Raw genomic sequence first — 26,045 nt, forward strand, 5'->3', positions numbered from 1 at the left:
GATCTATTTTGAGGATAAGGATGAGTAACTCCCTTCTCATGGGCTTCCCAGGTGGCTCAGTGGTAAAGAATCCGCCTGCCAAGCAGAAGACACCAGTTTGATCCTTGGGTCAGGAAGATCCCCTGGACGAGGATATGGCAACCCACTCCAGTATTCCTGCCTGGAGAATCCCATGGACAGGGGACCATGGCAGGCTACAGTCCATGGGGTCACAAAGGGTGAGACTTGACTTTGTAAACACACACACCACTAAAACAGGCTTACTGATTGATTCTGAAAGAATTGAGAGAATTCTGGCTTTTTCAATTCTAAGAATAAAGAAATCTCTCAAGGGGTTTCCGACTAAGTGGCCATGAATTTGAACAAACTCCAGGAGATAGTGAAGGACAGGGAAGCCTGACGTGCTGCAGTCCATGAGGTCGCAAAGAGTCTGACATGACTTGGCAATTGAACAACAACAACACGATTCTACAGAAATTCGGTACCTAGTTTTTTCCACATTGTCCAATCTCTCTGTGCCTTAATAACCTCTACCCAATCAGACCCATTGAACAAATGACAAAAGCTGTAAAGCTATAAATGCTTTAAAATATGCGATAGACCAGGCTCCAGCATTAGGCCATCCTAACTATAAATTACCATTTTCACTCTTTGCTCTTGAAGATAGAAGATTCCCCCTGAGCATATTAACTCAGAGACATGGTAACCCATGTGGACCCATTGGCTATTCTGCACCCGGAGTTAGATTTGTAACCAAATGCAGGTTCAGCCACTTGCTGCTCAACTGCCAATAAATCATGGGGCAAGCTTTCATTGAGAAGAAAGATGCTTTATTCCGAAAAGCCAGTGATCTGAGGAAAAAAGTGGACTTGCATCCATGAGAGTTCTGCTCAGCCATGACCATCTTTAAAGGGAAACAATCTCAGTTAATCATTAAGGGAGGAAGTCACGGTCATTTTTCCATTGCTGCAAGCCTGCTGACTTCCTCTTTTCTCCAGGACACTGTGTTGCTCGAGTGACCCACATGCAATCGGAGATTCTCTTGCTTGTGTGGTCCACCTGCATTTTAATAAGGGGAAGCGAGGGGAGGAAGTCAGTCATTCTTAAACCAATTTTTTTTTTTTTTTGGCTACACCATTGGGCATGCAGTGCATTGTTCCCCAACCAGGGGTTGAACCCATGCCCTCTGCACTGGGAGCGTGGAGTCTTAGCCACTGGACTGCCAGGGAAGTCCGTGGAGTATAACTCTTCATATAATTCATCCTCACCTGAGTTTCCTTCCAATGGGGCAGTCTCTGTGTTCTTGTTAGAAATAAGTACAAGAAAGTGTTTCTAATGTGCCCATAATAATTTATTTCTTCTTCTAGTTGCTGCTTACATTGTGGTACTTTGTTTGTGAAAATTCATCTTGCTGCACACTTATGAAGCATGCACTTACAAGTATGTATAGTATGCTTTTAAAAGTTTACCGAAAATTGCACAATGGTCCAGTCACTTTCTCCACAAGCAACAAATACAGGGCTTTAGATGCCTCCACCTTCACACTCCACCAAGGCTCACAGTGTCCCTTGCACCAGCAGATCCTCCAGGGCATGGAGGGATTCCAGGCAGCATCTACCTCCTGTGGTTAAGATGACTCAGCACCAGGGATGTTTTTGTCAAGAGTCTGGGAGGTGGAGGCTGGTGGCAGGTGGCTGTTGATGATTGTTCCCTGCCAGGCTGTGTCGGATCCCATATCCAAAGTATATGAGAAATCCTAGTAGGGAAATGAGACGATAAGAAGGAAATGTAGGCGCTCACCTCATTTACAAATGCCCAGTAGACCTTCTATGGCATCTGATACAGTGTGGGGAGAAATCGTAGGAAGATGCTGGGTTCAGTCATTGAAGAAACCTCTTTATTCCAGAAAGCAACTTACCAAAGGCATTCCAGATGCCAAACAGGGTCCAGGTTGCAGAGGTCGTCTGCATCATCAGGTAAACATTCACGAAGATGCTGACCAGTGGGAGGACAGGCAGAGCAGGGACCTGTGGGCAGAGTCAGTTCATCACTGAACACAGTCCAGATGTCTGAAAGGGAGACCCTACCCCACGTGGGTGGGAGACTCCTGTCCTCCTCAGGCTTTGCACTCAGTGCTTACTGAGACTGTGTACACAAAGCCCCGAGTGTGGATCAGGGAAGAGTCCATTGGTTTCAGTAACTCCCCTCATTCCCTGTACAGGAAAGGATATTTTGCCATCAAAGGACACAGACTTCATTCACCAAAGGTGGACACTTTGGACACATGAGCTCACTTACTTTGAATGGAAGAGGAGAGGGGTCCTGGGGCTGCCTCCAGATGATGACCGTGACCCCAGTGGTGAGCAGCAGCAGCAGCACAGCCACTGTTGTGAGCACGGGGTCTCCAGAGAACACCTGGCTGGGCCACTGGACCAGGATCAGGCTCAGGATGGTCAGCAGAAGAACTGCAAGGATCAAGGAGGAGAAGAACAGGCTGGACCCAGAAAACAAAGACGTCAGGATCTCGGGTAACATCCCTCCCTGAAACCACCAATATCAGGAAAGGCCATCATATCTTCTAGACTCCTCCACTGACAAAATACACACACTCACTCTGTCCTGTCAAGTTCAAAATATGACCAAAGAGACTTCCCAGTGCTCACCAAGCAGGAAGGCACATCCATAGACAATCTGGGCAGATTTCTGGGTGGGGGTGGTGCTGACAGGCAACCACAGACTCTTTAGAGTCTTTGAGCTTCCTGCTTCAGGTTCAGAGTCCAAAGGATTTTCCTTGACTAGAGGCATCATCTGAATTTTGTCTTCAATTTTCTCATTCTTGCTTAAATTGCAGTCTGGCTGGTACCTGAATTCGAGATATTATAGGAATATTAACAGCAGTCCCTACTCATTCAAAAACAGGCATCCTAATGCACCACTTTCCTGCCTTAGACAGAGCAGGAGTTTAGAAGGCCAAAGGAGGTGGCTGGTCGGGGCTGGAGGGCGGGGGCGGGGGATGAGGCCAAGATGGCAGAGGAATAGGATGGGGAGACCACTTTCTCTGCCACAAATTCTCTGAAAGAACATTTGAATGCTGAGCACACTCCACAAAACAAATTCTGAACGCTGGCAGAGGACATCAGCCACCCAGAAAGGCAGCCCATTGTCTTCAAAGGGAAGTAGGACCAAATATAAAAGATAAAAAGAGAGACAAAATAGTTAGGGACAGAGATCTGCCCCAGGAAGGGATTCTTAAAAGAGAAGTTTCCAAACACCAGGAAACCCTCTCACCGGTGGGTCTGTGGGGGAGGTTTGGAATCTCAGAGGGCAACAAAACCTAAAGGAAAAATAAATAAAACCCACATGTTATGTCCCTAATGGCAACTCCCAGCGGAGTAGTACCCCAGATGCTTTCCTCCGCCACCAGCGAGGGGCGGGGGGAGGGGAGTGTGTGTGGCAGTGAATGGGGAGGAGCAGGCTGCATTGTTTAGGGTAAGGACCAGGCCTGAATGCCTTGAGGGCAATCGGAGGGAGCTAACATGAGATACTAACCTAAACTGTGGGATAGCCAGAGAGAGAGAGAGGGAAAAAGGGATAGAGAGAGAATATCCTGCGAAAAGCCCGAATCTAAGGCACTGCCGGCCTGCTCACAGAACAAAGGACTGAACGAATACCAGAGGAGAGCTAGCTGGCTGCGGATCCGGCCATCCCCAGCTGGAGGCAGGTGGGGGGCAGCCAGAGCCGGAAAGAGGCAATCTCAGCCCCAGAGAGGGCATCCCCTACCAAACTGCGAAAAGGCTTCCAGTTTCTAACCAAGACTTCCTGAGATTCTCCGAGGTTAACATCCACCAGGAGGGTTGCAGCCAGAGATCAGCTCCCCAGAAAAGACACACCGCACACCGGAGACGGCCGTGCCCCAGAAACAGAGAAGCTAGGACCTGGGAGGTGATAAGATGCACCACACCTTAGGAGAGTGCGCTCGCCAAGCACCTGGTCACCTGAGCTGCTCGGATCGCGGATGGGCACAAAACGCGGGCCCAACCAAGTCTGTGCCTTTATGGAGTACCCGAGAAGCTGAACCTGAGCAGCTTAGACCTGGGAAGTGCATGCAATCCAGGGCCCGCTCCCTGCACAGCAACCTAAAGCCTGAGCAGTGTAGACTGGGAAAGCACACACGCCGTGAGCAGGGGCAAACCCAGTGTGGCTGAGACACTCTGAGCACTTCCCACACAGGCCAGGGATATTTGTTTGCAGTGTTCCTCCCTCCCCACAGCACGACTGAACAAGTGAGCCTAAACAAGAGACCACCTTCGCCCCCTTGTGTCAGGTCAGAAATTACACACTGAAGAGACCTGCAAACACAAGAAGCCAAATAAACACAGGGAACCGCTTTGGAAGTGACAGGTGCAACAGATTAAAATCCCTGTAGTTAACACCGACTACACTGGAAGGGGCCTATACATCTTGAGAAGTATAAGCTGGAACAAGGAACTATCTGGAACTGAACTGACCCCACACTGCCCGCAACAGCTCCAGAGAAACTCCAACATATATTTTTACTATTACTATTATCATTTTTTTAATTAAATTTTTTTCATTTTTTAAATTCCTCTATTACTCCTTTAATTTTTATTTTTATAAGCAACTATTACATTGCAAAAAAAAAAGACCCTATTTTTAAAGCAAACTTCATATATATTTCTCATACATTTTGTGGTTTTTAAAAAATAATACTGTATTTTTGAGAGTCTAACCTCTACTCTAGCTTTTTAATCTTTGCTTTATGGTATTTGTTATCAATTTTGTACATTTAAGAATCCAATATTCAGTAAAGATTTTTACTCAGGAGTGTGATTACTGGCTTGATCACTCTCTTCCCCATTTTGACTCTCCTTTTTCTAGCCCAGGTCACCTCTATCTCCTCTCTCCCGTTTCTCTCCTCACACGAACTCTGTAAATCTCTGTGTGTGTTCCAGGCTGTTGAGAACACTTAGGGAACAGAATACGGCCTAGATCTATCTCTCTCCTTTTGATTCCCCCCTTTCTCCTCCTGCTCACCTCTATTTCCTTCCTCCCTCTCCTCTTCTTTATGTAACTCCATGAACCTCTCTGAGGGTTGGAGACTGTGGAGAGCACATCAGATCAATCAGTCGCTCAGTCATGTCTGACTCTTTGCGACCCCATGAATCACAGCATGCCAGGCCTCCCTGTCCATCACCAACTCCCGGAGTTCAGTCAGACTCACGTCCATCAAGTCAGTGATGCCATCCAGCCATCTCATCCTCTGTCGTCCCCTTCTCCTCCTGCCCCCAATCCCTCCCAGCATCAGAGTCTTTTCCAATGAGTCAACTCTTTACATGAGGTGGCCAAAGTACTGGAGTTTCAGCTTTAGCATCATTCCTTCCAAAGAAATCCCACGGCTGATCTCCTTCAGAATGGACTGGTTGGATCTCCTTGCAGTCCAAGGGACTCTCATGAGTCTTCTCCAATACCACACTTCAAAAGCATCAATTCTTTTGCGCTCAGCTTTCTTCACAGTCCAACTCTCACATCCATACATGACCACAGGAAAAACCATAGCCTTGACTAGACGGACCTTTGTTGACAAAGTAATGTCTCTGCTTTTGAATATGCTATCTAGGTTGGTCATAACTTTCTTTCCAAGGAGTAAGCGTCTTTTAATTTCATGGCTGCAGTCACCATCTGTAGTGATTTTGGAACCCAGAAAAATAAAGTCTGACACTGTTTTCACTGTTTCCCCATCTATTTCCCATGAAGTGATGGGACCGGATGCCATGATCTTCGTTTTCTGAATGTTGAGCTTTAAGCCAACTTTTTCACTCTCCGCTTTCACTTTCATCAAGAGGCTTTTTAGTTCCTCTTCACTTTCTGCCATAACGGTGGTGTCATCTGCATATCTGAGATTATTGATATTTCTCCCAGCAATCTTGATTCCAGCTTGTTTTCTTCCAGTCCAGCGTTTCTCATGATGTACTCTGCATATAAGTTAAATAAACAGGGTGACAATATACAGCCTTGACGAACTCCTTTTCATATTTGGAACCAGTCTGTTGTTCCATGTCCAGTTCTAACTGTTGCTTCCTGACCTGCATACAGATTTCTCAAGAGGCAGGTCAGGTGGTCTGGTATTCCCATCTCTTTCAGAATTTTCCAGTTTATTCTGATGCACACAGTCAAAGGCTTTGGCATAGTCAATAAATCAGAAATAAATGTTTTTCTGGAACTCTCTTGCTTTTTCCATGATCCAGCGGATGTTGCCAATTTCATCTCTGGTTCCTCTGCCTTTCCTAAAACCAGCTTGAACATCAGGAAGTTCACGATTCACACATTGCTGAAGCCTGGCTTGGAGGATTTTGAGCATTATTTTACTAGCATGCGAGATGAGTGCAATTGTGCGGTAGTTTGAGCATTCTTTGGCATTGCCTTTCTTTGGAATTGGAATGAAAACTGAGCATTTCCAATCCTGTGGCCACTGCTGAGTTTTCCAAATGTGCTGGCATATTGCATGCAGTACTTTCACAGCATCATCTTTCAGGATTTGGAATAGCTCAACTAGAATTCCATTATCTCCACTAGCTTTGTTCTTAGTGATGCTTCCTAAGACCCACTTGACTTCACATTCCAGAAATGTGGAGAGCACATAGGGAATTGATACTGGCTAGATAGCTCTCTCCCCTTCTGATTCCCCCTCTTCTCCTTCTTGTCACCTCTATCTCCTTCCTCCCTCTTCTCTTCTCTGTGTAACTCTGTGAACCTCTCTGAGGGTTCCAGACTGTGGAGAACACATAGGGAATTGTTTACTGGCTAGCTTGCTCTCTCCCCTTTTGATTCCCCCTCTTCTCCTCCTGGTCACCTCTATCTCCGTCCTCCCTCTTCTCTTCTCCATGTAACTCTGTGAACCTCTCTGGGTATCCCTCACTGTGGAGAATCTTTTCACCATTAACCTAGAAGTTTTATCATCAGTGCTGTATGGATGGAGAAGTCTTGAGGCTACTGTAAGAATAAGACTGAAAACCAGAGGCAGGAGGCTTAAGCCCCAAACCTGAGAACACCAGAGAACTCCTGACTCCAGGGAACATTCATTGGTAAGAGATCATCCAAAAGCCTCCATACCTACACTGAAACCAAGCACCACCCAAGAGCCAAAAAGTTCCAGATCATACATACCATGCATATTCTCCAGCAATGCAGAAACATAGCCCTGAGCATAGGTGCACAGGCTGCCCAAAGTCACACCAAACACATAGACATCTCAAAACTCACTACTGGACACTTCATTACACTCCAGACAGAAGAAATCCAGCTCCACCCACCAGAACACCGACACAAGCTTCCCTAACCAGGAAACCTTGACAAGCTGCCCGTCCAACCCTACCCACAGAGAGGAACCTCCACAATAAAGGAGAACAACAAACTGCCAGAATACAGAAAGGCCACCCCAAACACAGCAATCTAAATAAGATGAAAAGGCAGAGAATACTCAGCAGGTAGAGGAACATGATTAAAGCCCACCAAACCAAACCAAAGAGGAGGAAATAGGGAGTCTACCTGAAAAAGAATTCAGAAAAGTGATAGTGAAAATGAACCAAAATCCTGAAAACAAAATGGTGTTACAGATAAGTAGCCTGGAGACAGGATTGAGAAGATGCAAGAAATGTTTAACAAGAAACTAAAAGAAATATAAGAGTCAATCAATAATGAATAATGTAATAAATGAGATTAAAAACAACTCTGGAGGGAACCAACAGTAGTTTAACCGAGGCAGAAGATAGGATAAGTGAGGTAGAAGATGGAATGGTAGAAATAAATGAAGCACAGAGGAAAAAAGAATTAAAAGAAATGAGGACAACCTCAGGGACCTCTGGGGCAATGTGAAAGTCCCCAACAGTCGAATGATGGGAGTCCCAGAAGAAGAAGACAAAAAGAAAGGCCGTGAGAAAATACTTAAAGAGATAATAGTTGAAAACGTCCCTAAAATGGAGAAAGAAGTAGTCACCCAAGTCCAAGAAACCCAGAGAGTCTCAAAGAGGATAAACCCAAGGTGAAACACCCCAAGACACATACTAATCAAATTAACAAAGATCAAACACAAAAAATAAATATCGAAAGCAGTAAGGAAAAAACAACAAATAACACACAAGGGGATTCCCATAACAATAACGGCTGATCTTTCAATAGAAACTCTTCAGGCCAGAAGGGAATGGCAGAGCATCCTTAAACTGATGAAAGAGAAAAACCTACAACCCAGATGACTGTACCCAGCAAGGATCTCATTCAAATATGAAGGAAAAATCAAAAGCTTTACACACAAGCAAAAGCTGAGAAATTCAGCACCACCAAACCAGCTCTTCAACAAATGCTAAAGGATCTTCTCTAGACAGGAAACACAGAAACGGTTTATAAACTCAAACCCAAAACAACAAAGTAAATGGCAACGGGATCATACTTATCAATAATTACCCTAAATGTAAATGGGTTGAATGCCCCAGCCAAAAGACAAAGACTGGCTGAATGGATACAAAAAGAAGACCCCTATATATGCTGTCTACAATAGACGCACCTAAAAACAAGGGACACATACAGGCTGAAAGCGAAGGGCTGGAAAAAGATATTTCACGTAAATGGAAACCAACAACAACAAAAAGCAGGAGTAGTGATATTCATATCAGATAAAAAAGACTTTAAAAAAGGCTGTGAAAAGAGACAAAGAAGGACACTACATAATGATCAAAGGGTCAATGCAAGAAGAAGATATAACAATTATAAATATATATGCATCCAACATAGGCTCACCGCAATATGTAATGCAAATGCTAACAAGCTTGAAAGGGGAAATTAACACTAACACAATAATAGTGGGAGGCCTTAATACCCCACTCACACCTATGGATAGATCAACTAAACAGAAAATTAACAAGGAAACACAGACTTAAATAACACAATGGACTAGTTAGGCCTAATTGATATCTATAGGACATTTCACCCCAAAACAATGAATTTCACCCTTTTCTCAAGTTCACACGGAACCTTCTTGAGGATAGATCACATCCTGGGCCATAAATCTAGCCCTGGTAAATTCAAAAAAATTGAAATCATTCTATGCATCTTTTCTGACCACAATACAGTAAGATTAGATGTCAATTACAGGAAAAAAATTTTTTTTAATTCCAACATACAGAGGCTAAACAATACACTTCTGAATAACCAAAAAATCATAGAAAAAAATAAAAAAGAAATCAAATATGCATAGAAATGAATGAAAATGAAATCACAACAACCCAAAACCTATGGGACACTGTAAAAGCAGTGCTAAGGGGAAGGGTCATAGCAAGACAGGCTCACCTCAAGACACAAGAAAAAAGTCAAATAAATAACCTAACTCTACACCTAAAGCAACTAGAAAAGGAAGAAATTAAGAACTCCAGGGTTAGTAGAATGAAAGACATCTTAAAAATTAGGGCAGAAATAAATGCAAAAGAAACAAAGGAGATCATAGCCAAAATCAATAAAGCTAAAAGCTGCTTCTTTGAGAAGATAAATAACATTGACAAAATATTAGCCAGACTCATCAAGAAACAAAGAGAGAAGAATCAAATCAACACAATTAGAAATGAAAATGGAGAAATCGCTACAGACAATACAGAAATATAAAGGATCATAAGAGACTACTATCAGCAATTATATGCCAATAAGATGGACAGCATGGAAGAAATGGGCAAATTCTTAGAAAAGTATAACTTTCCAAAAGTGAACCAGAAAGAAATAGAAAATCTTAACAGACTCATCACAAGCACGGAAATCGAAACTATAATCAGAAATCTTCCAGCAAACAAAAGCCCAGATGGCTTCACAGCTGAATTCTACCAAAAATTTAAAGAAGAGCTAACACCTATCCTTGGAGAAGGCAATGGCACCCCACTCCAGTACTCTTGCCTGGAAAATCCCGTGGACGGAGAAGCTTGGTAGGCTGAAGTCCATGGGGTTGCTAAGAGTCGGGGACGACCAAGCGACTTCACTTTCACTTTTCACTTTCATTCATTGAAGAAGGAAATGGCAACCCACTCCAGAATTCTTGCCTGGAGAATCCCAGGGACAGAGGAGCCTAGTGGGCTGTCGTCTATGGGTCGCACAGAGTTGGACACGACTGAAGCAACTTAGCAGCAGCAGAAGCAGCAGCAACACCTATCCTACTCAAACTCTTCCAGAAAATTGCAGAGGAAGGTAAACTGCCAAAGTCATTCTATGAGGCCAACATCACCCTAATACCAAAACCAGACAAAGATGTCACAAAAAAAGAAAACTGCAGGCCAATATCACTGATTAATATAGATGTAAAAATCCTTAACAAAATGCTAGCAAACAGAATCTAACAACATATTTAAAAGATCATACACCATGACCAAGTGGGCTTTATACCAAGAATGCAAGCATTCTTTAATATCCACAAATCAATCAATGAAATACACCACATTACAAATTAAAAGATAAAAACCATATGATTCTCTCAACAGATGCAGAGAAAGCCTTTGACAAAATTCAACATCCATTTATGATTAAAAAAAAACAAAAACAAAAAACTCTCCAGAAAACAGGAAGAGAAGGTGCATACCTCAACATAATAAAAGGTATATATGACAAACCCAAAGCAAACATTATCCTCAATGGGGAAAAATTAAAAGCATTTCCCCTAAAGTCAGGAACATGGCAAGGGTGCCCATTCTCACCACTACTATTCAACATAGTTTTGGAAGTTTTGGCCAAGGCAATTAGAGCAGAAAAAGAAATAAAAGAAATCCAGATTGGAAAAGAAGAATTAAAACTCTCACTGTTTGCAGATGACATGATCCTCCACATAGAAAACCCTAAAGACTCTACCAGAAAATTACTGGAGCTAATCAATGACTATAGTAAAGTTGCAGGATATAAAATTAACACACAGAAATTCCTTGCATTCCTATACACTAACAATGAGAAAACAGAAAGAGAAATTAAGGAAACAATTCCATTCACCATTGCAACGAAAAGAATAAAATACTTAGGAATGTATCTACCTAAAGAAACAAAAGACCTATATATAGAAAACTATAAAACACCAATGAAAGAAATCAAAGAGGACATAAACAGATGGAAAAATATACCATGTTCATAGACTGCAAGAATAAATATAGTGAAAATGAGTATACTACCCAAAGCAATCTATAGATTCAATGCAATCCCTATCAAGCTACCAACAGTTATTTCACAGAACTAGAACAAATAATTTCACAATTTTTTGGAAATACAAAAACCTCGAATAGCCAAAGCCATCCTCAGAAAGAACAGAACTGGAGGAATCAACCTGCCTGACATCAGACTATACTACAAAGCTACAGTCATCAAGACAGTATGGTACTGGCACAAAGACAGAAATATAGATCAATGGAACAAAATGGAAAGCCCGGAGATAAATCCACACACCTATGGACAGCTTATCTTTGACAAAGGAGGCAAGAATATACAATGGAGGAAATATGATCTCTTTAACAAGTGGTGCTGGGAAAACTGGTCAACCACTAGTAAAAGAATGAAATTAATGGCTGAGTAATACTCCATTGTGTATATGTACCACAGCTTTCTTATCCATTCCTCTGCTGATGGGCATCTAAGTTGCTTCCATGTCCTGGCTATTAAAACAGTGCTGCGATGAACATTGGGGTACACGTGTCTCTTTCCCTTCTGGTTTCCACAGTGTGTATGCCCAGCAGTGGGATTGCTGGATCATAAGGCAGTTCTATTTCCAGTGTTTTAAGGAATCTCCACACTGTTCTCCATAGTGGCTGTACTAGTTTGCATTCCCACCAACAGTGTAAGAGTGTTCCCTTTTCTCCACACCCTCTCCAGCATTTATTGCTTGTAGAATTTTGGATAGCAGCCATTCTGACTGGCATAAAAAGAATACATTTGAATCAGTTCTAATGAGGTGGATGAAACTGGAACCTATTATACAGAGTGAAGTAAGCCAGAAAGAAAAACATCAATACAGTATACTAACGCATATATATGGAATTTAGAAAGATGGTAACAATAACCCTGTGTACGAGACAGCAAAAGAGACACTGATGTATATATCAGTCTTATGGACTCTGTGGGAGAGGGAGAGGGTGGGGAGATTTGGTAGAATGGCATTGAAACATGTAGAATATCATGTATGAAACGAGTCGCCAGTCCAGGTTCGATGCACGATACTGGATGCTTGGGGCTGGTGCACTGGGACGACCCAGAGGGAGGGTATGGGGAGGGAGGAAGGTTCAGGATGGGGAACACAGGTATACCTGTGGCGGATTCATTTCGATATTTGGCAAAACTAATACAATATTGTAAAGTTTAAAAATAAAATAAAATTTAAAAAAAAATAATGAAATTAGAACACTTTCTAAGACCATACACAAAAATAAACTCAAAATGGATTAAAGATCTAAATGTAAGACTAGAAAATATAAAACTCCTAGAGGAAAACTTAGGCAAAACACTCTCCGACATAAATCACAGCAGGATCCTCTATGACCCACCTCCCAAAGTAATGGAAATAAAAGGAAACATAAACAAATGAAACCTAATTAAACTGAAAAGTTTTTGCACAACAAAGGAAACCATAAGCAAGGTGAAAGACAGCTTTCAGAATTGAGGAAAAGAATAGCAAACGAAGCAACTGACAAAGAATTAATCTCAAAAATGTACAAGCAGCTCCTGCAGCTCAATTCCAGAAAAATAAATGGCCCAATCAAAAAATGGGTCAAAAAACTAAACAGACATTTCTCCAAAGAAGACATACAGATGGCTAACAAACACATGAAAAGATGCTCAACATCACTTATTATCAGAGAAATGCAAATCAAAACAACAATGAGGTACCAACTCACGCTGGTCAGAATGGCTGCTATTCAAAAATCCACAAACAATAAATGCTGGAGAGGGTGTGGAGAAAAGGGAACCCTCTTACACTGTTGGGGGGAATGCAAACTAGTACAGCTACTATGGAGAACAGTGTGGAGATTCATTAAAACCCTGGAAATTGAACTGCCATAGGACACAGCAATCCCACTGCTGGGCATACACACTGAGGAAATCAGAATTGAAAGAGACACATGTACCCCAATGTTCATCACAACACTGTTTATAATAGCCAGGACATGGTAGCAACCTAGATGTCCATCAGCAGACAAATATATAAGAATGCTTTGGTACATATACACAATGGAATATTATGCAGCCATTAAAAAGAATACATTTGAATCAGTTCTAATGAGGTGGATGAAGCTGGAGCCTATTATACAGAGTGAGGTAAGGCAGAAAGAAAAACAGCAATACAGTATACTAATACATATATATGGAATTTAGAAAGATGGTAACAATAACCCTATATGAGAGACAGCAAAAGAGACACAGATGTATAGCAGAGTCTTTTGGACTCTGTGGGAGAAGACGAGAGTGGGATGATCTGAGAGAATAGCATTGAAACACGTACATTATCATATGTGAAACAGATCACCAGTCCAGGTTCGATGCATGAGATAGGGTGCTCAGGGCTGGTGCACTGGGATGACCCAGAGGGATGGGATGGGGCGGGAGGTGGGAGGGGTGTTCAGGATAGGGAATATGTGTAAACTTGGCTGATTCATGTCAATGTATGGCAAAAACCACTCCAATATTGTAAAGTAATTAGCCTCCAATTAAAACAAAAAAAAACAAAACAAAACAAAAAACTTGAAGACGATGAACTGCCACTGAGTCTTTAGGAACGTACGTGCCCCAGTCAGGGTGCAGTGGAATCTCACCTGAGGACAAGGACAAAAAACGCCACCAAGGAATAAACCAGCAGGTGTCCAATCGACATGAGGTCCACCAGATTACTGAACTCAAAGAGCAATGCCATGATCCCTAGAATGAGGGCACAAACGAGGTGGGGGTCGGCAGTGAGAAACCACTGGACATACCCAGATAAGGAACGGGATCAAAGGAGGAGTGGGTTCTGTTGCTCACCTGCGAGAATTCCAGAGGACACGGTGGCCATGATGGGGGTCTTCGTGCGGGCATGGGTCCGGGCAAGTCCTCGGAAAAGGAGCCCATCCTCTGCCATTTCCTGGATCACCTGAGGCACGGGGAACAAGGAGCTCTGCAGTCTGGAAGGGATGGTGGGAACACGGGTGGGGATGTTGAGAAGGAGGAGAGACCAGGGCTCTGGCTCTCTAGTCTACATGGGGTAAGGGGTCTTTCCTTCTCTTGTCTCAATCCCCAGGGCTGAAACACCTGAGCATCTGAACAGTTCATGGAGAGAAGGCCTTGACACTGACCTGTATAAAAGAAAACAGAGGATGCCAACAGCCACGACATATCTGGCAGGGCCCCACCCAACATGGAGGAAAGCCTGCGGAAAGGGGCTGTCAGGCTGAATCTGGTAGTAGGGCACCATGAGGGTGAGAGTCGCCGAGACACCAAAATATGCCAAAAAGCAGATGAAGACCGTGGACATGATGCTGATGGGGATGGAGCGATGAGGATTTGGGGCTTCTTCCCCTGCAGGGTGGGTGAACATCTCGGGTTAGGAAAACACTGATGGCACAGCACAAAATCCACTTTCCTCTTGAACTTTCAAAAGGTTTTCAAAATCTTCTATCAACCCCTATGCCCAAGGGCAGCCCAATCCCCTGATGGGACACACAAGGACCCAGTTACCTTTCGTGACAATGTCATCAAAACCCACAAACGAGTAGAAACATAGAGCTGCTCCATGGAGAATTCCATCATAGTTGAAGGGCACAAACCCTCCAGAACCCAGAGGGCCCAAGCTACAGTGAGAGAAGAGGCAAGAAAGACCATGAGAGAGGTGCGTTCAGTCATCTCTACAGGACTTCACAGTTAATGCCACAAGCCCTGGGCTCCAGGACCTCGTTATCCAGATCCACCAGCCCAGATCTCTTTAGTCCTCGCCAGATTCCCAGCTTTGCACCAGCCCCAACAAGCATGACAAGGACCAGGAGCACCCTCCTGACCTATAGATGTCACTGGATTCAGACGTGTTCAATGTGTAGTCCTGTTCAGTGAGCTTCCAGTTGTGCAGGTCTCCCTTAATGAAGCCAGACAGGATGATGAAGCTGAGAACCAAAAGGTTGATGCCTGTGGATATTTTTCCAACCAGGACTGACTCACGAACTCCCAGAACCAGTACTCCTGTGGGAAAGATGGAATATGAGACATTCCAAGATAGCCAAATCAAATCCATAGACATAGAAAGCAGACTAGTAGTTGCCAGAGGTTAGGGGGCTGTGAGATTAAGATGGATAGTCTGTCTTACTGGGTTTCATTTTGCTATAATGAAGATGTTTGAAGCTAGATGAAGGTGATTGTTATATGTCTTGAATGCCCTAAGTACCACTGAATTGCATACTTTAACATGGTTAGTTTCTTACTGTGGCCATTATCATATAATATGGGCTCAGTCACTCAGTCGTGTCCGACCCCTTGACCCATGGACTGTGGCCTGCCAGGCTCCTCTGTCCATGGAATTTTCCAGGCAAGATTACTGGAGTGGGTTGCCATTTCCTACTCCAGTCACATAATATACACATCTATCAAAGCATCATGATGTTCACCTTCAGCTTACATAATGTTGTATGTCAATTATATATCAATAAGGCTAAGGAAAAATAATAAAATGGCTAATTTTATGCTATGTTAATTTCCTCCCAATTGAAAAAAGTCTCAGTAGAGAGGAAGAAACTTGTCACTCTAAGTAAATGATTCTCAGCTGGGGGTGATTTGGGTCCCCAAGGGACATTTGGCAATGTCTGGAGACATCCCGATTGTCACAATTTGGGAAATATGAATCACAGGTGTTTAGTAAATGAAGTCCAAAGATGCTACACACCTGACAGTGATTGATTAAGAAAATCCTGCAGTGCCTGCATCACGCCCCAACACCAAAGGCTGTTTCAGCCTGGAAGGTCAGTAATGCCAAGGGTGGGAAACAATGCTCTACATCTTGACTTCTTGCTTTCGTATCACAGACCCTAATTTCTAGTTCCCACAGTCCCTCCACCTCACACCTTTCCCACCCTAGTTCCCCCACTGCCCCACATCCCAGTTTTCCCATCCTAACTTGGACCCCTGTCTCACCTGTAAGCAACAGCACCAGGGATAGGGCGACAAAGTCCGGGTACTTGGCCAGATAGTAGGGCATATATGGAGAGAAAGTTCCCTCTAAGGCCTGAAAGATGTGGTTCCCAATCAGGCTGTCAAAGGCGATGCTCCAGGCCCTGGCCACGCTGCCCGTGACTGCAGCAGAATGAGAAGGAACATTCATTGACAAATATAAATTGCACCCTCGTAGAAACCAAGAACCCTTCAGGGATACAGCCTTGTCATGGTGAAGGGCTAGCATAGCTCAATCATGCTATGCAGGACCACTCAAGACGGACGGGTCACAGTGAAGAGTTCTGACAAAGCATGGGCCACTGGAGAAGGAAATGGCAACCCACTCCAGTATTCTTGCCAGGAGGACCCCATGGACAGCATGAAAAGGCAGAAAGTTATGACGCCCCAAAGAGGAGGCCCCCATGTCAGAAGGTGTCCAACATGGGAAAGATTGAAGGTAAAAGAAGAAGGGAGTGGCAGAGGATGAGATGGTTGGACAGCATCACTGACTCAGTGAACATGAGTTTGAGCAAACTCCAGGAGAGAGTGGAGGACAGAGGAGCCTGGTGAGCGGTAGCCCATGGGGTTGCAAAGACTTGGACACAGTTTAGTGATGGAACAACAACAACAAATATACAAAGTCATGTATGTTGTGAAAAAAATACAAAATACCAAATCTCGGAGAGCTTCTTTTCATGGGGTGGGGGAAATAGACCCAGATAATTCTAAAATAGATTAACTATTTAATGTCAGTGGGAGATCAAAGGAGCAAGATGTCTGGGCGATAAGGATTAAAATTTTAGTTCAAATGCTAATGGAAACTCTATGAAGGCAACCGCTAAACAGAGACTTCAGTATGGTGAGGGGATAAGCCTGAGGGCCATGCCTCCCTACAGTGCCCTTTCCTCTCGATTCTTGGTCCATCATTTAAGGACAGCAGGGGAGAGCTGAGAAGAATGAAGTTGTGGACTTTTCCTGACGTTATTTCCCTCCTCTCCTCACAGAGTGGATGACACAGTTCTCGTGCACGACCGAAGACCCAAATGCCTGCTCCTGGTCTCCAGAACTTCAGCCCCACACCTACCCGCCATCCATGCCCTCACCAACGACATAGGACAGTATGAGGTTCCAGGCAGTGATGAAAGCCCACAGTTCTCCCACACTGATGTAGCTGTAGAGATACGCAGAACCGGTCCATGAGACCCGTGTCCCAAATTCGGCATAGCAGAGCCCAGACAACACAGAAGACACAGCGGCCACCAAGAAGGAGATGACAATCGCTGGTCCAGCGATGAACATGGCCACTTCTCCCACCAGGATGTACACGCCAGCCCCCAGAGTGCTGGCCACACCAAAGGCCACCAGCTTCATGGGGTTCAGAGGAGCCATGGGACTCTCAGAATCCTCGGTGGGCTCCAGGAGCCGCCTGCGGACCAGCTTCTGACCAAAGTGGTGGAAATCCTGACACTGCATCCCGGATAGAGTTGAGAAGCTGTGACCTGCTCAGGAAACAAGACACGAAGCCATCAGCAAGGTCCACCCGCCCTTGGCCCTTGGGCCATTTTCTCAATTGGGGACAACAAAGATCTAATTGTAAGATAGCATTATAATCTAGACACCCAAGTTTTAGGCCACTTCCCAATTCCCAACTTAAATAAAGGCCAGACATTGTTAAAGCAAACCCGAGTTTTCCTTTTCTTGGCCCATCTGGCTTTTGAAGGGAATCCTCCCGGGTTGAGCTTCCCTGGGGCTCAGGCAGTAAAGAATCTGCCTGCAGTGCAAGAGACACAGATTCGATCCCTGGGTGGGGAAGATGCCCTGGAGAAGGGAATGGAAACCCACTCTAGTATCCTTGCCTGGAGAATCCCATGGACAGAGGAGCCTGGTAGGCAACAGTCCACAGGGTTGCAAAGAGTTGCACATGACTTAGTGACTAAACAACAGCTACAACAGAGTGGGAGCAATTTGCTGGCTGTGGTGGTAGGTGATGTGCCTTGATTCCAGGCGTGGTTCTCCCAAAGTTGATGAAGAAGCTCTGCTTGGGTGAGGGACAGGCTGGGGATTGTCATTTAGGCAGAATGGGAGAAATGGGGAGAGGGGCAAGAAAAAGATAACTGGGGCTCCTTCATTGAGCAGACCTAGATTAACCCCTGCAGGTCTTAGAAAGAGAACAGAGCAGAGAGTGAGAGCAAGTCCTCCTGCAAGAGAGAGAGAGTCAGAAGTCTCCAGCCAGCAGTTTGGGGAGACCAGCAGTTTACCTTGAAATCCTGGGTTTCAGCCCCAAATGATCTCGGAGAGAGAGAGCCGGGAGTGCTGGCTTAGTTCTCTGCCCAAGAATTGGGCTCTAGTATGCTGTATGAAAACCAGGACCCCTAGTCGCCAGTACACTAGGGGCTAGAAACTAGAAACAAGGTTCTCCTGGTTCTAGTACTGAGTTTAAAAAAAAGAAGAAGAAGAAGAAGCATTTTTCCAGGAGGTAAAAACTAAAAATATGTTAAAAGTGTATTACTAGAGACACAGCACAGTCGTGCAGGAGCACACAGAGGAACAGTTTGTTTAGTTAAGACAGAAGCCAGGCAGAGCTCACACTCAAGAGAAAGGCTGTGGGAGTCCCCCCGAAGGAGGAGGAGCCCCATAAAGAGACTGTTAAATCGCCTATGCAGGGCAGATCTTCCCGTCTTTGTTTACCTTGGCCAATTACCTGGTTTCTTTTTCCACACCTGACCTGCCCTAAGACCCTCCCTGACAGGTGTGTGCAGCTATTTTTCTGGATGAATTCCAGCACACAGGCCTGTGAGGGCCTGGACATCACCTATTACAAGATGGCACCACCTCCTTTTTGCCCCCCAAAGAGTCTTTCTGCACATGTGTTGTGCCCCAAAGATAGAAAATATGTGACCTCTTGATCTTTTACACACACAGGGTTTAGCCCCTTTCTGTCCCTGCCATGATTGTTATAGTAACATGTCCACAGCAGGCAAAGTCCAGCTATTTACCCTGTTCCTGGCATTTCCATCTCAAAGTGCAAACAGAAGTCTAATGTAAACACCTAGCCTGGACCTCACCTGCTTCGTTCCTCAGGAAATGTAAACAGAAGGCTAGTTGTAGATGGAGTTCTTTCTCCTGTTCATCTACCCTTCCTGTGTCTTCTTTGCAGGCTCTAGACAGAGAACCTAGGAGGATAGAGGACAAGATTATCTGCCCCAAGAACAATAAATTTAAATGCTTCTACAATATGATGAGGGCTTCCCTGGTGGCTCAGATGTAAAGAATCTGCATGCAATGCACGAGTTCCCAGTTCCATCTCTGGGTCAGGAAGATCTCCTGGAGAAAGGAATGGCAACCCACTCCAGTATTCTTACCTGGGTAATCCAATGGACAGAGAAACCTCGCAGGATATAGTCCGTTGGGGTCACAAAAGAGCCAGACACAACTGAGTGACTAACCAACAACAAATATATATATATATATATATATATATATATATACACATACATATATATTCATACATGCATACAATGGAATGTATCTCAGCCATGAAAAATGTAACAATGATACTTGCAGCAGTATGGACCTAGAGCTTATCATAGTTACTGAAATAAGTCAGAAAGAGAAAGACGAATACCATATGATATCACTTATATGTGGAATCTAAAATACAACCCAAATGAACCTATCTATGAGACAGAAAGAGACTCACAGACATAGAGACCAGACATATGATGGCCAAGGGAGAGGGAGAAGGAAGGATTGGGAGTTTGGGATTAGCACATGCAAACTATTCTATATAGATAAACAAGATCCTACTGTATAGCACAGGGAACTATAATCAATATCTTGTGATAAATGTCATTGAAAAGAATATATCAATATATATGTATATTTGAGTCACTTTGCTGTACAGAAGAAATTATCTCAACACTGTAAATCAACTATACTTCAATAAAATGAAAAGAAAATAGCTCAAATTGAAGCAGCCAATGAGTGAGAGTCTAAATTTAAAAAAATAAGACATCTGAAATAGTCATTAGGGATTTAGTAGTAAGGAGCACTCCCCCCTTTCACAACAGCAGGACATTTGGAATCCAACCCACATATCTTATATTGAAAAAAATTCCACATTGGTTTTTAAAAAATCTGACTTTTTAAACAACTGTAATTTAATAGGAGAAAACATACAGAGTTTAAAATAATATAAGGACAGAGACTTAAGCCATGAGAATGGCATGTCTGATATCACATTGTATAGAATTTTCTTCTTGTTTAGTCACTCAGTCATGTCTGACTCTTTTGTGGCCCCATGGACTGTAACATGCCAAGTTCCTCTGTCCATGGGGTTTCCCAGGCAAGAATACTGGAGAGGGTTGCTATTTCCTCCTTTAGGGGATCTTCCAGTCCCAGGGGTCAAACCCACGTCTCCTGCTTTGGCAGGCAGGTTCTTTACCACTGATGCACCAGGGAAGCCCAGTAGACAACCCCAACTGACAGGCAGTCTCTTCCTGTTATGATTCATGAGAGTCACTCAGGTCCAACTCTGCTGCTTTCTCCCCACCCTCTCATCTTTTCAACATAATTTCCCATGTTTTTAATTCATCTCACGGTGACTGCGGTAACTGTCAGAGGTATGCTCACATTCCTGTTCTTTTTCCTTTTTCATTCAACAGTTACCCTGTGTTTCCAAGTGAGTGTGCTGATCATTATCCCTCCCCTAACTTCCCTGCCCTCTATCTCTCAAATACTAACATCTTTTCATTTTTATGTACTTCCAAAAGTGTCTGAAATTGTTACTCAATTCTATAACCATCGCTGAGTTTGGGTACTTTGTGTTTACATTATATGTGAATATTTTACACTGATGTTGAGTTCACTGTGACCTGTGATTCACAGTTGATAACCTGCCCCACCCTGGCCCCTGCCCCCAACCCAGTCTTCAGCATGTTAGTCCTCCCATCTGTGCCTCCTCTTCCTGCCTCTTCTGTCTCAGATGTAAACACTTTTTCATCTCACTCTATTTCTCTCTTGCCTTCTGCCCCCTCCCCCGTGCATCCTGTTTTTGACATGAATTCATCACTGTGCCTTAGACCAGTGGGTTTCCTTTCTTGGTTGCATTTGGAAACCAATCCAAATACCAAATCCAGGCTAGCCCTGACAGAATGGAAACTAAATCACAGGGGAGTCGAGAGAAAATCATGTGACCTGGGAAGAGGATGAAAAAATTCCCAATCACGGTATCGTCAAAGATTCTTCCATTATGAGGGGACCCTCTCGGGAACACGCATACACACACACCATGAGTTTTCTCCATTATCTTGTAAACGGAAGGAGTCTAGAAATAAATGTAGTTTTTTCGTGTTTGTTGATATTCTTACTTTTTGGACTTCCCTGGTGGCACAGTGGATGAGAATCCACCAGCTAATGCAGGGTACATAGATTCGATTCCTGGTCTGGGAAGATCCCACGTGCCATGGAGCAACTAAGCCTGTGCTCCACAACTACTGAGCCTATGCTCCACAACTACTGAGCCTGTGCGCCACAATAAGAGAAGCCACCCCAAGAAGCATGCACACCAAAGCAAAGAGTAGCCCCCTCGCCACAACCAGAGAGAAACCCTACATGCAGCAACTAAAACCTAGTGTGGCCAACATTTTAACAGTTTTTAAAAAATCAAATGTTTTGTAAAATTTGCCAGTGAAACTATCTTGTTTTTGTGCTGAGAGGTTTCTGATCACTGATTTTACCTCCTTATTTGTTTGTTATTCATATTGTTTATTTTAGCCTGACTTTGTCTTGATATGTTGGATGCTTCTAAAAATTTGATCTGTTTCTTCTAGGTTATCCAATTTGTTGGCATATAGTTTTTCATAGTAGTTTCTTATAAGACTGTCTATATTTAAAGTACCGTTTATAATATCTCCTTTCTGATTTTATTCATTTGAGTGTTCTCTTTTTAAATTTTTTAAAAATTGTTTATCTTAATTGGAGGCTAATTATTTTACAATATTGTAGTGGTTTTGGCCATACATTGACATGAGTCAGCCACGGGTGTATTGCTTCACAATGTTGTGTTAGTTTCTATGACACAAAGAAGTGAATCAGCTTTGTCACTGTTCAGTCGCTCAGTTGTGTCTGACTCTGTGCCACCCCATGAACTGTAGCCCACCAGGCTCTTCTGTCCATGGGATTCTCCAGGCAAGAATACTGGACTGGGTTGTTATTTCCTTCTCCAAGGAATCTTCCCAACCCAGGGATCAAACAGGCATCTCCTGCATTGGCAGGTGGATCCTTTACTGCTGAGCCACAAGGGAAGGAAGCCCAGTGAATAGCTATATGTATACATATGTCCCCTACCTGCTGGGAGTCCCTCCCACCCCATCCCCCAGCCCCCATCCCAACCTTCTAGGGCATCACAGAGCTGCAAGCTGAGGTGCCTGTGCTCTCTGCAGGTTCCTATTAGCTTTCTGTTTTGCACATGTAGTGTATACATGTCAATCCTAATCCCCCAGTTTGTTCAACCTTCTCCTTCCCCCAATGGGTCCACATGTCAGTGAGCTGTTACCTTACAGATGTCAGAATGGTCACAATTGGAAAATCTACAAACAATAAATGGTGGAGAGGATGTGGAGAGAAGGGAACTCTTCTGCACTGTTGGTGGGAAAGTAAGCTGACACAGCGATTATGGAGAACAGGATGGACGTTCCTGAACAAACTAGGAATAAAACTACCGTATGACCTGGCAACCCATTACTGGGCATAAACCCTGAGAAAACCAAAGTCAAATCAAACCAAATCACAAAGGTACATGTACATGAATGTTCTTTGCAGCCCGGTTTACAACAGGCAGGACATGGAAGCAACCTGGATGTGTATAGATAGATGAATGGATAAAGAAGATGTGGTACATATAGGTAATGAAGTATTACTCAGCCATAAAAAAGAATGAATGTGAGTCACTTGTAGTGAGATAAATAAACTAGAGTCTGTTATACAGTGTGAAAAAACTCAGAAAGAGAAAAACACATATTGTATATCATGAATACGTATGGAATCTAAAAAAATAGGACAGATGAACCTATTTGTAGGGAAGGATGTAAGAACAGACTTGTGGACACAGTTGAGGTAGGAGAGGGTGGGACGAACTGAGAAAGTAGCGCTGACATTTATACACGATTATGTGTGAAACAGATAGCTCATGGAAGCCGCTGTAGAACATGAGGAGCTCAGTCTGGAGCTCCGTGCTGACCTAGAGGGATGGGGACATATACACATAATTATGACTGAACCTCCTTGTTTTACACAGAAACCAGCACAACATTGTAAAGCAATTATCCTCCAACTAAAAAAAAAAAATTGTAAACATTTAAAAAATAAAGTATTATTAAATTTTTGGAAATAAAAAAAAGGAAAAACAGATGGCCTCCCAAGTGCCTGGAGGGAGGGAGGACTAATCTTCATTCTGAATCAGAAACGAGAGACTGTGTTTTCAATCCTTTGGGACATAGAATGTCTCCCCATTACACTGCTCTGCAAGGCTAGGCTGACTCAGTGAACACTAGTTAAGGGCAGGGGGCTTCTGTCCATGTTACTCTAAGGTCCAAGTTGAGCATTATGGTTGAGGGAAAGCATTCAAAGAGTCAGGAAGCTATGATTAGCATCTTGGCCCCACGAACACCTCTCGGCCCTTGAACAAGTCATATACTTCTCTGGACCTGTGTTTCCTTCTCGGTCAAACACTGCTGATGAACCTTTGAGACCTCTCGTTAGGAACATAAAATGGTGCAGTTGCTATGGATAAAGTATGGTGGTTCCTCAAAAAAACCAAAACTGAAATTACCATCATGGTTGGGCAATCCCACTTCTGAGAATACACTCAAAAGAACTGAAAGTGAGGTCACAGGAGACATTTGCACACCCATGTTTGTAGCAGCTTTGTTCACAATAGCTGAAAGATGAAAGCAACCCAAACAGCCATCCACGAAAAATGGATGACTAGAAAGTGATGTGTGCCGACAGAGGAATATTATTCAGCAATAAAAAGACAGGAAATTCTGACCCATGCTACAACAGGGACAATACCCTAGTGGACAAGAGACTTGAGAACAATATGCTAAATGATAAAAAGGCAGTCTCCAAAAGACAAATACTGTATGGTTCACTTCAATGAAGTACCTGATATAGTCAAATTTACACAGACAGAAATACATCGGTGGTTTACTAGGGACTGGGTGAGAGGAAAAATAGGGAGTCATTGTTAAATGAGAACCCGGTTTCGGTTTTACAAGACAAAAAGAGTTCTGCAAATTAGTGTCACAGCTGTGTAAATTTACCCAATATTGCTGAACCGTTCATTTAAAAATGGTGAAGATGGCAAATTTATGCATATTTTACCACAATTAAGAAAAAAAAATGATGCCAGTGATAAACAGGAGAGCCAGCTTCACAGAGTTGTTGAGTGTACACAACTCCAAGGTAACTTAACATGAAACACCAGTGAGTCATCCCCAGCAGAATGCTCAGCTCCTAGATGAGGCATCAGCAGACATGGAGGGCAGAAAGGAGACAGGAGACTGAAGGCAGTGGTACCCAAATCACAAACTCTATGTGAGGGTCATCTGAGTGTTGAGTGAGCACCAGACTAAAACCGGTCGAAGAGCCTTTGGACATAGATCCCATCTCTCGCAGCCCCTACTCTTCTCACACAAACACAATAGCTCACAGCTCCTTCTACTTTCATCTGGAAAACAGGTCTCTCCACCCTCAGGCTGGACCCGGGTTGACCCCTCTGCACTCTGGGGTTGCAGAGGTCTCTTTGGGAGGATGTGAACTCAGCACCCAGTCTCCTACAGAAGAGGGTGACCCGAGACTTACTGGATCCTTGGAGCAGAGTCTGAAGCACTGGGTCAGTCAGGGAGGCTGAAGTTAAGGCGCGCAGGGCAGGAGCTGATGTTTGTCCAAAAACCAAAGAGGGAAGTCACTGAGCACAGAAGACAACCTTTAACTCCTGGGTAGTTGTGGTGGGGAGGAGGCTGGGAGGACCGGAAGCTTATGCAAAGTTCCTGTCAGCCCTTAACATGTCTGTGGTTACCGTCACGGGATTTTCAAAGATGTTTTTTAACTGGGGTAACATACAAATGACATCTCCCTCATAGCTCAGTCGGTAAAGAATCTGCCTGCAATGCAGGATACCAGGTTCGATTCCTGGGTTGAGAAGATCCTCTGCAGAAGGGATAGGCTACCTACTCTAGTATTCTCCCCTGGAGAATCCCATACACAGAGGAGCCTGGCAAGCTAAAGTGCATCGGATCGCAAGACTCGGACATGTCTTAGTGAATAAACCACCAACAATGTACAAATAACAGGAAATTGACAATTTTAATGGAACAACAGACTGGTTCTAAATAGGAAAAGGAGTATGTCAAGGCTGTATATTGTCACCCTGCTTATTTAACTTATATGTAGAGTACATCATGAGAAAACGCTGGGCTGGAAGAAACACAAACTGGAATCAAGATTGCCGGGAGAAATATCAATAACCTCAGATATGTAGATGACAACACCCTTATGGCAGAAAGTGAAGAGAAACTAAAAAGCCTGTTGATGAAGGTGAAAGAGGAGAGTGAAAAAGTTGACTTAAAATTCAACATTCAGAAAACGAAGATTATGGCAATCGGTCCCACCACTTCATGGGAAATAGATGGGGAAACAGTGGAAACAGTGTCAGAGTTTATTTTGGGTGGCTCCAAAATCACTGCAGATGGTGACTGCAGCCATGAAATTAAAAGACACTTACTCCTTGGAAGGAAAGTTATGACCAACCTAGATAGCATATTCAAAAGCAGAGACATTACTTTGTCAACAAA

The 26,045-nt window shown here is 43.6% G+C and overlaps 1 protein-coding gene across 5 annotated transcripts; it reads right to left on the minus strand.

Moving 5' to 3' along the window:
• Positions 1-808: 808 nt before the first annotated feature.
• Positions 809-25,161, minus strand: LOC104968422 (cationic amino acid transporter 3). Of its 5 annotated transcripts, XR_003030484.2 has the most exons (14): positions 25,054-25,161; positions 19,254-19,361; positions 17,292-17,687; positions 16,171-16,329; positions 15,048-15,225; positions 14,731-14,843; positions 14,349-14,571; positions 14,038-14,177; positions 13,833-13,935; positions 2,664-2,863; positions 2,299-2,465; positions 1,919-2,027; positions 1,470-1,756; positions 809-1,059 (listed from the first exon to the last, which is right to left on the minus strand). XR_003030484.2 is itself a non-coding variant. In XM_059877250.1 (13 exons), the coding sequence occupies exons 3-13, from the start codon at positions 17,659-17,661 to the stop codon at positions 1,659-1,661; spliced, it is 1,860 nt and encodes a 619-aa protein (XP_059733233.1). In that variant the 5' UTR covers positions 17,662-17,687; positions 19,254-19,361; positions 25,054-25,161; the 3' UTR covers positions 809-1,658. The 5 variants fall into 5 exon arrangements, 4 of the variants coding, with proteins under 4 accessions (XP_059733233.1, XP_024835117.1, XP_024835116.1 ...); XM_059877250.1 differs by having other exon boundaries at positions 809-1,756; XM_024979349.2 differs by having other exon boundaries at positions 809-1,756; positions 17,273-17,687.
• Positions 25,162-26,045: the final 884 nt, after the last annotated feature.

The sequence above is a fragment of the Bos taurus genome, chromosome 18 (assembly GCF_002263795.3).
Source record: "Bos taurus isolate L1 Dominette 01449 registration number 42190680 breed Hereford chromosome 18, ARS-UCD2.0, whole genome shotgun sequence".
Classification (NCBI taxonomy): domain Eukaryota; kingdom Metazoa; phylum Chordata; class Mammalia; order Artiodactyla; family Bovidae; genus Bos; species Bos taurus.

Excerpts from the sequence above, each read along its gene's own strand:
- LOC104968422 (XM_024979348.2), bottom strand. The coding sequence starts at position 17,661 with ATGCAGTGTCAGGATTTCCACCACTTTGGTCAGAAGCTGGTCCGCAGG. Across the intron at positions 14,572-14,730 it reads TGATGACATTGTCACGAAAG|GGGAAGAAGCCCCAAATCCT; the intron begins GTAACTGGGTCC and ends CCCACCCTGCAG. Across the intron at positions 2,864-13,832 it reads TTTTTTGTCCTTGTCCTCAG|GTACCAGCCAGACTGCAATT; the intron begins GTGAGATTCCAC and ends TCTCGAATTCAG.